The sequence below is a fragment of the Vicia villosa genome, unplaced genomic scaffold (assembly GCF_029867415.1).
Source record: "Vicia villosa cultivar HV-30 ecotype Madison, WI unplaced genomic scaffold, Vvil1.0 ctg.003239F_1_1, whole genome shotgun sequence".
In the NCBI taxonomy this organism is placed as follows: Eukaryota; Viridiplantae; Streptophyta; class Magnoliopsida; order Fabales; family Fabaceae; genus Vicia; species Vicia villosa.
This window is the reverse complement of record NW_026706147.1, coordinates 192,613-202,941: the sequence shown is the minus strand read 5'-3', so window position 1 is coordinate 202,941 and position 10,329 is coordinate 192,613. Positions and strand designations below refer to the sequence as shown.

The 10,329-nt window shown below is 31.9% G+C and overlaps 1 protein-coding gene across 1 annotated transcript; it reads left to right on the top strand.

The window, feature by feature from the left end:
* Positions 1-3,891: 3,891 nt before the first annotated feature.
* LOC131640616 (uncharacterized) lies at positions 3,892-5,862 on the top strand. The gene is made up of 2 exons (XM_058910997.1): positions 3,892-4,301; positions 5,004-5,862. The coding sequence occupies exons 1-2, from the start codon at positions 3,892-3,894 to the stop codon at positions 5,860-5,862; spliced, it is 1,269 nt and encodes a 422-aa protein (XP_058766980.1).
* Positions 5,863-10,329: the final 4,467 nt, after the last annotated feature.

Genomic DNA, 10,329 nt, shown 5'->3' with positions numbered 1-10,329 from the left:
ATTTAGTGATCATTTTCACTTGAAATTTCAAGTCATTTTGCCAAAGTTTTGAACCATATGACCTATAATGCAAGTAATGATGCATCAATGCAATAATTGAGAGATATTTTCTGATTTGAAGATCAGAATGGAAGAAGATAAGAAGCTTGGAAGATTAACCATGGTTAAGTCATTTTTAACCATTTGCATTTAATGTGAAAGATTCCATTCTATCCCTTAAGCCAAATCATCACTCTTTGATCCACTTGCAAAGGCTTTGTATTCAGAAAGCTTGGCCTATAAATAGAGGTCATTTCCACTCTTCAAATCACACCAAAACCTCACAAATTATATGTTTTTTCTTCCTTTCTTAGAATGCAAGTTTCATAGTTTTTCAAAGAGGGAGAAATTCCAACCTCAAAACCTTTAAAGTTCTGAGCAAAGTGATGTTTCCCACAACTCATAAACATCATATGGGATGTGTTTGATCCACTCACACACCCCAAAAACATCTAAAACTCAGAATCACTCTTCAACCTCCATGTTTGCATATAGTGAACCTTATCATGCCAAAATCCATACCAAGCCAATTCTGCCCAGACTAACCTTCTAAACACCATCCATATACTTCATGTGAATGATCCAAACACTTACCAACAATCTGAAACACCTCCATCATCAAATTCGATCCTTACTCCAAGCAACTGCAGATCGGGTTCCATGGCTATGCTCAGATGAATTCAGTCTACTCCAAGCATCCAGACATGTTCCATAATCATCATTGAAGCTATCCAGATCATTACAAAGCATCTGTAACACCTCTAGCTCGAAATTCAATCTCCAGTTTTTCCGTTTTTTAAGGTAAGCCTTATGAACTTCAAAATCTTACATACATGCATCATAAACAAAATATTGATATACCATCTTGTTTCTGCACCTATGAGGATCATTAACCCTCAATCAATTGCATCATAACTTGCACATATACGATTTCACATTGAATTTCAGTTTTAGGGTTCTTCGTGTTCATCAAAAATTTGATCACCTTAGAGCTAAAATAAATGAATTGTGAGATTACCATCATGTTCCTCATGAAAAACCGAGTGAGATAGACCCTTTACTTGATCAAAACAACACAGTTTTGGAGATTTTCAAATTTCAGTTGGGATGGTGTTCTTGGCGCGTTTTTTGTTCATAAATCTGGAAAATTGATTGATAATATATTAAATGGACGCGTGTATGTTATAAGCCACAACCGTGGCTCGGTTGGCTTTTGTTTTGAGAAACAACCTCCAGGTCATGGGTTCAACACCCTTAGGGGCCAAAACCTCTTTTTTATCATTTGTTTTCTTTGATTTTTCACACAACTTCAATTAATTATTTAACCAATCAAAACTTATCATTTTAACTTCATTTTTTGTACACTTCTTATTTAACACATATATTTTATGAATATTCAAAAAAATCACAAAAATATATATTATTTGGTATATTTTTAATAGGTTTAAAATGACATATTTTTAAGTGTTTTTTTAAATACTTTAAATATTGTTTTTCATTTGATTTTTCAAACTTAATTACTTGTAAATATTTTGTGATCAAACCCTAATCATTTAGGTATTAACTAAGTATAATATTTACTTTTGTCTTAATGAAATTGATTTCTTTCAAAATTTCGAACCGTTTAACAACAAACGATCACAGTTTTTCAAAACGATAAACCATTTCTTTTTGGTTTTCTTTTCAAAAGAAACCCTTGATCAAATCTTTTAGGTTGATCAATTGATTTTCAAAAACAGTGGGCCTCTCGAATATTAGAGAGTATAAGCCCCATTCCTTGTGTACATATCCATCAACCATGTTTTTTATAAAACATGGGCCTCTCGAATATTAGAGAGTGTAAGTCCCTTTCCTTTTCTTTGTACAGTTTTTCTTTAAACAGAAAACTTTTTTCAAAACTTTCAAACTTTCAAACAGTTTTCAAACGACGAAACCTCGCGTCTCTTAATAAAACAATCAACCATGTTTTATAAAATAAAACATGGGCCTCCACATAGGTGCAAGTCCCATTCCTTTACATGAAATTAGGTATTTCATTGTACATACACCTTTTTGTACATACCTCGATCAGTTTGATTTTTTTAACCTCGAATAACAAATCAAAAAATGAAGGTTTTCTTTAAATCTTCCCAAAAATACCATGGGCCTCCATGTAGGTATAAGTCCCAAGACCTTTTGTAAATACTTGTTTACATAGCTTTGAATAAACTCAAGTGGGCCTCTCTCCGAGTATAAGTCCCGAGCCCCGTGTATACAAACGGATCATCCTTACAGGTATATTTCCTTCATAAACTCCATTGTATACACACACCTTGGCATATATATATTTAATTGTTCATACTTGTTCATGTTTGTCCATGTTTGTTCATACTTGTTCATGTGTTTGTTCATGTTATATATATACTTGTTCAACTTAGTACAACACTAGGTTCCCCATAGCCTCCTATTGGGCTTCGTGCAAAGAATCTCCCTAGTTTAAGTTAGGACATAGAGTATGGTTTCCCGGTGAAATCGCTCTAAGAGCTCAAACCAACTATACCATGCCTCCCCTTGGGCTTTGTACAAACGACTTGTCCCTCCCATAGCCTCCTCTTGGGCTTACAATGCAAGGACCCTCGATTATCCCTCCCATAGCCTCCTCTTGGGCTTACAATGCAAGGACCCTCGGATAGCCTCCTCTTGGGCTTCGTACAAGGACCCACGAACTTCTTATAAGCATCCCACTAAATCCAAAACAAATACCCTAGGAGATTAGACATTTTTCATCTCTATGATAGGAGCATCTCTTCTATATTTGGGTATAAGCAAAATATATTATGAATAATTGAAACGAAACAAAAACTCACTTATGCAAATCGCAAACCAATAATCATAATTGTTTTCTCTATTTTTTTCAATGAAATCTAAACCACTAATTTAAAGCTTGCTTAAGAAATTAAAAAAAATGGAAAGAGGAAAAAACAAAAACCTTCGGCGGCAACAACGATGGACCTGCATATCTGAGCGACGAAAAGGATGTGCGACGATACTCTTGTGGTCAGAAACAAATACAACAAAACACAATGTTTAAAAAACATAAGCACTATGAAATTATAGAGACATGAAACAATTTCTTTCCATTTCAAAAAAATTAATACTGCAAAACGCAATGTTTAAAAACATAAACATATGGGAGAATGTGGAAGATGGAAGGAAAGGAAATAGAAGGGGAGTAACCACTAATCCAACCATATGCTTGTTTAAAGAAATAATAATCAGCTTTGATTCAAGGAATAGAAGAAGAACAATGAGTTTTTGTTTGTGTTTCCAACGCCACTTGAATCATCTTTTGAAGGCTACACGATACTCAATATGATTTGGATGTAAATATTAATTGTAATCTTTAATATTGAGTCAATTAAATGTGAGATTCAAATATTTCTAATTATTTATTTTGATTAAATACAAATAACATTCTAATTTACTTTTAGGCCCTCAAATTATGGTTAATCTATTGATTTGTTTAATCTATTGATTATGGTTAATCTATGAATTGGTTGTTCAATTTTATAAAAATACAAAAGTGCTCTTCACTTTTTGAAAACTTTCATTATTATTTTTTTTTAACTTTAATTACCTACTTATTAATGTTTATTTTTTTACTTTACAAATTAATATGTTATTTTTAATGATTTATCATATATGGCTTCATCATAAATCATCACGACATTATATTTCTTACGAATTTGTTTTAGTCATTTTTTTGAGTAAGTTGATAAATATAATATATATGGTACTGTGATATCTCCGAAACATACAGCTTTCGTTCTAGGTCGCAATATCTTAGATAATTTTCTTTTGGTTAATGAAGCAATGGATTTGGACAAAATGGATAAAAGGTGTTGTTTGGTCGTTAAGGTGGATTACAAGAAAGCGTATGATGGCGTAAACTGGGATTACCTTAGAACTTTGTTGTCTATAATGGGTTTCGGAAATCTTTGGTGCAAGTGGATGGAAGCTTGTATCTTTAACAACTCAATGTCTATTTTGGTTAATGGCAGTATTACGAAAGACTTTTCGGTGGAAAGAGGATTAAGGCATGGCGATCCTCTTTCCCCTTTTTTGTTTGTTATGGCGATGCAAGGATTAACAACCCTCATGAACAAAGCGGTATCTCAAGGAGATTTTCAAGGTTTTCGAGTCAACGAGAAGGGGACCATTGGCATTTTACAATTTGCGGACGACACCATCGTGCTAGGAAATGGCAGTCATGAGAATCTTTGGTGTTTGAAGTCTATTTTAAGAGGTTTTGAACTTAAGTCGGGGGTAAAGGTTAATCTTTACAAGAGTTATTTGTACGGAATTAACATGGGAGAGTGGAACCTTGAAGGGGCTTCAACCTTTCTATCATTTAATATATGAAGGATGTCCTTTAAATTTCATGGTGTGATGGTGGGTGATAGTCCTCGTAGATGCGGTATGTGGAAAGACGTTATAAGTAACTGTAGGAGGAAGCTGGAAGCTTGGAGAGGATGGTTTCTTTCTTTAGACGTGATCAATTCAGTCTTGAATGATGTACCGATCTATGTGTTTTCCTTCTATAAAATACTGCTCAAGGTTGTGAAAGAGTTAAGAAGAATTCACTGTGGTTTTCTGTGGAATTGAATCGAAAGTTCTCGATCCATCCATTGGGTTAGATGGAAGGCATTTTGTAAGCCGAAGGAAGAAAGAGGGTTAGGTATTAAACATTGAGAGGTTTTCAGTAGGGCTCTGCTATCAAAATGGAGGCGGAGAATTTTAACAGAAAATAAAGCAATTTGGAGTGGGATAGTGCGCAATAGAAACTCAACGCGAGAAATAAAATTGTTGTCTTGCAACAATCGAGATAAAAATAAAGGAGATTCTATTTGGTGGAGAGATCTCGTCTCGCTGGACAGCAAAGTTGAGGATTCGGTTAACTCTTTTACTAACAATATTGCTTGCAGGTTGAAAGATGGAATCATCTTACCTTTCTTGAGCTACAATTGGTTCGGTAACCAATCATTCAAAACAGCGTTTTCGGAGCTATTCGCTTTGGTCGTTAATAAATCCATGAGTGTGGCTGAAATGGGCTATAGGGAGGAGAGTTTTTGGCGTTGGAATTTTGAGTCGATAAGGGATTTGAGCGATGTGGATAACCAGATTTTGGAGCAGTTTATAGACCAGATATTTGTTAACGTACCAGTGGTTGAAGGTGATGATGTTTTCAGCTGGTTACACGAGAACTATGAGGTTTTTTTAGTTAATTCGTGTTTCAAAGTTTTTGCTAACAAGGACTTTATTCAGTGGATTTCTTCGAATATGAAGGCGATGTTAACTCAATTATGGAAAGCGAAAGTTCCGCCTAATATTCTTATGTTTGGTTGGAGGTTTATTCTTAATAGGCTTCCAACTAGAGATAATCTATTAGTTAGAGGAATCGAGCTTGCGGAAAAAGAGAAGTTCTGCGCGCTTTGTGAAGGCTTTTCTGAGACTAGGAATCATATCTTTCTAGAATGTAATTTTAGTTTAAGGATTTGGTATGTTGTCCATTCTTGGTTGGGTTGCTCCCTGCAGGTTTCGGTGAACGACTTCGTGGATTTTTCAAACAGTTTTTACAAGATTAAAAAGAAGGTTGTTAGAGAGGTGGTGCATGTCATTTGGTTCGCTGTTTCTTGGTCATTATGGTTACTTAGGAATGCTTTCATTTTTAAAGATAAGGTTATGAACTTTGAAGAATGCATTTCCTCCATCAAATTTTCCTCTTGGAAATGGATCAATTCTGATAGATTTTCTTCTACTTATTGTAGTAGTTTTTATGAATGATACACTATGCCTTTGTTATCGACTTCTTAAAGGTGTCCTAGGTGAGTTTGTAAGTTGGGTTTGAGTACCCCTTGTGCTCTCTTGGAATGAATTCCATTGCCGATATATATATATATATATACGGATATTTTGGACATTTAATAAAATCAAAACTATGTTTCTTTTCACTTTATTCTTACTTTCATTGATACCAAACATCTAAAAAATCATCTCACTTTACCTTTATTTTCTATTCATTTTTTTTCCTTCCTTTAACATTCTTTCGTTTTATTTCTTTCCTTTCATTTTCTTTTATTATCCAAACAAACCATAAATGTTGCTTGTTTTTGGTATGTATCACACTTTTTGTAGTGAGTAGATTCAAGGTCGTCTCAAATAATTTGGAGACCCTATTCTAATTTTAAAAACGAGCCTTTAATAAAAAATATATAAATAATTTAAATAAAAGTATTATGTAATTAAACTGTAAATAACATCAAAAAATAGTCATCCTTATAAATAACATTGAAAATAGTTATATTTTAAATAATAATATTAAAATACAATTTCAAGTTAATATTATGATCAACATGCTATCTATTTAAAGAGAGCTACCATTCGAACACTTTTTGAAGCAAATTCATCAACCAAGTCTTCATATTGTATTGTCTCTAAGATATCATTCTCAATTGTTATTAATACTAAGCCATTAAATCTTTCTTGTAACATGGTAGACCGCAAGTAAGACTTCAACAACTTTAATTTTGAAAAACTTCTTTCGGAAGAAGCAAATGTTACAAGTAGACCGGTAAAAAACGATTCAACACTGTACGAAAATTAGAAAGAAAAATATTTTGGGTTTTGACCTTTAATTGTCTGCTTTGTGAATCTACATTTCACGTAGATCATGTTTGTGTGCTCGCTTTATTTTTTCGGTGCAGTTCGTAGTCGTTTTTTATAGTCAGTGTCTATTTAACCGGGTATTTTAATATTCAATTTTGATCATTTGCAGTTTTTTTAATTAATTTGTTGCATGTAGTTTCTTTTAATATATTTATTTTCTTTTTTTTCCGATTAATTAGGAGTCTGTTTTTTATCGTTTTTCGTTATTTCTGATCCCATTTTTTATTAAAAAAAAAAAGAAAATTAAAACATTTTCTTCTTGATTTTATTTTATTCTTTTAGTTTTTATTATTTTCATCATTTATACTAACTTTTTTTATTATTAGTTGTATTTGTTATCATAGAAGAAATGCATGTTTTATGCCCAACTTTGAGGCCATTTGTATCAAGCTCCTTTGAGAATTTGAGAAAACACTAAACATTAAAGTTGTAGAGGATGTTTAGTGCTTTCCAAAACGTATGAGAACTCCTCCATAGCATTTGTGAGCTAGGAGATATGAATTTATGAAGATGGCACCATGAAGTTACTTTTTCCATGATCAACCAAGTTGCAAAACTCAAACCATTTCTCTACAAATATTTTTTGTTAGCCTATATTGCTTCTAAATATATCCATAATTTAATCTTTACACCATTAATTGAAGCATTATCCAAGTGGTTAAGTGTTTGTCCATTAAATCATTTCATTTTTACACTAAAGGTACCATTGTCATTTTGGAAAAACCACTTTAATCACAAAACTTTATGCATTGAGCCCATTCTTTGTTGCTTCTAACTTTGAAACATCACAAAACCAACAAGCAACTATCTAATAGTATAAGAGTCACCCTATTGTTCATGAATAAAGCTTGTCAAAGTTCATGGGAACCATAACTTCCACTTTTCTTCACAAAAAGCAACCTAACACCATTTGAATTTGGTACATTTTTTTAATTATATTTTTCCTTCCACAAATCACAAAATTTTCCTATAAATAGAGGCCATTGCCTCTTGTTTCAAGGACACACAAAAAATCTCCCAACTCACTCCTTCACTTGAAAGCTCCAAAATTCCACTTTTTTTATAAACTTGTGATTTTTGAGTTCCAAGCAATTTCTATGCAAACTAAGCCAAAACTCTTCATTTTCCCTCTTGATTATGTTATTTTAAGTTATTAAATAGGTAGAATCTTATGCTTATTCTTTATTTAACTCTATTGCATTTTCACTCTTGTTTTGTTTATTTAGTACCTTAATCATCACCATTTTTATGAAAAACTCAATTGATTTTAAATCAAGAGTTGAAAAGTGTTCTTGAACCTCCATCTCCATCTCCATCTTCTTCTTTTTTTTAGATCAATTGGACTTTGATGATTCATCTTGTTCAATTAGGTATGGATTAAGGCTTGATGAACTTTCATCATTTCAAATCTACTTTAAGGTGATCATGAGATTACTTTGAGTACTTTGGGATGGTGATAAGTTTGTCCTAAGGCTTTAAAAATGTTTGATTGATGTAATGATCTCATAAGCTCCCTTGACTTAGGTCTTGATCCACTCATGTTTACCCTTACCTTATTTTGCATTAACTTTTACTTTTAACGCCATTTATATTTCCGCAATTTATATTTGTGCTCTTTATATTTTTGCATTTTATATTATGCTCTTTATTTTATGCTCTTTATTTTATGTTCTTTACATTCCATTGCATTTTATCTTTATGCCATTTTTATTTTGCTCACTTGAGCTCTTAATTTTTTATATTTCTTTTATCTTTTCATTTTCCTTTTTGGTTTAATTTATTTATCTATTTATCATTTATGATTTCATTTAATTTTAATACGATAAAAAATCCAAAAATATTTTATTTATTTAATCAAGTTTTAACTTTATTTTATCTAATGTATTAAATAAAAAACAAAAATATGTTTCTTGTTTAAATAATTTAGGTCTTGTTGGAAGTTTGGGGGGTCTAATTTCTTGATAAACTCTTGATGCCATGATACCATAATTAACTTGCTTACTTGAGTATGAATTTAGTTTCCTTGGGTTTATACCATGTTTAAGTGAAGATTAATACCATGAAGATGTTTGATTCAAATTGTTTTATGTTTAGTAAATGATTAATTTTTATACATTTATTTTTAATATCTTCAAAAAATTATTAAAAATATGTTTTCTTTAAATAAATTGGTATAAATTTTTAATACTTGTTAATAGAATCTTTTGATAAAATGTTGATATTAGTGCCATACCATTGGAATATCTTTGTCTTTTTTTGTTCATACCATGAATTAATTAGACTTTATTCTTTTTCAAATGACTAAAGCATGATTAGAATGTGAAACTTTTGTCTTTAAAACCCTAATTTGAATCTTTGAATCTTTGATCTTTAGCTTTTCCATATCAAAATAACTTGTTTCTTAGATCATTGTTGTCATACTCCCAAATTTGCCCATCACATTTATTCATATTTCAGTCCCTCTGACTTTTCAAAATACTCAAAGATATACAAGAAGGAAGCATGCAGTCTCTCTCCTACATAACAACCCTCAAACTAGGGTTTTGATTCTCTCAAAGTAAAATCAAATTCTGACACCTCAAGTGGACTTCATGGTCTCTCACATGCCTCAAAGGATCCTCATGCCAAGTTTCAAGCTCTGATTCAAAAGATTGCTCACGCAATGGCCTAAACAATCAATAATCGACCGGTTGACCTAAAAATCAAACTATGGTCAAACCACAGTCAAAACTTCTGATTTTTGGTCAACATCCTCAGTATGAAGTATAATTTATCATTTGATTAAGGGTTGATCATGGTTCATCAAGAAAAGATCAGAAATCAACAAATTCAAAAGTTGCTAAATTAGGGTTTCTAGGTAAAAGTCAACCCAACTTTGACCGATCATATCTCTGTCATACTTTATCAAGAATTCCTCAATCAATGCTCATTCTCAAGGAAATTCAATTCTCTACGACTTTGATGTTGGGCCCAAGGTCAAGAAATGCTTCTGCCTAAGAGATATAAGTCAAAACATTACAGGTCCTCCTAAAGGATCGCAAAAAGTCATTTTTTCTCAAAGCTCATTACTTGAACATGGTAAACTCAATTGAGATGAAACCAAAAGGAGGCTTTAGAGGACACCTTGATATTTCTAAAATGGTCAAGAACACCTTCATATGATAAAAATTGAAGGAGATATAAGGCTCAGAAGTTGGTCAATTCTCGAGAAAAACACAAAACCTTAATTGCACAATTTGGTGTTTTTGGACTAATGGGCCTAAAGAATGGATCCCAAACATGACTATGGGCTTCATAAATGTCCTTAAACCAATTATTTTATTTTTATCACATTTATTTTATTTATTTGAATTTTAATTCATTTAAATACTCATAAATCATGAAAATATGAAATAATTAGTTTAAATCAAAATTAATATCCCAAATCAAATCCAATCATCCAAATATGCTCATTTTGATGAAAAATTCGTGATAAATATGATTGGAAAATATTGAATCAATATTGAGACAAAAATAGGAAGATTTAGTGCAATTTTTGAATCAAATCTTTTCCAAATCAAAACTTGATCTTCCTCTCCAATCTTT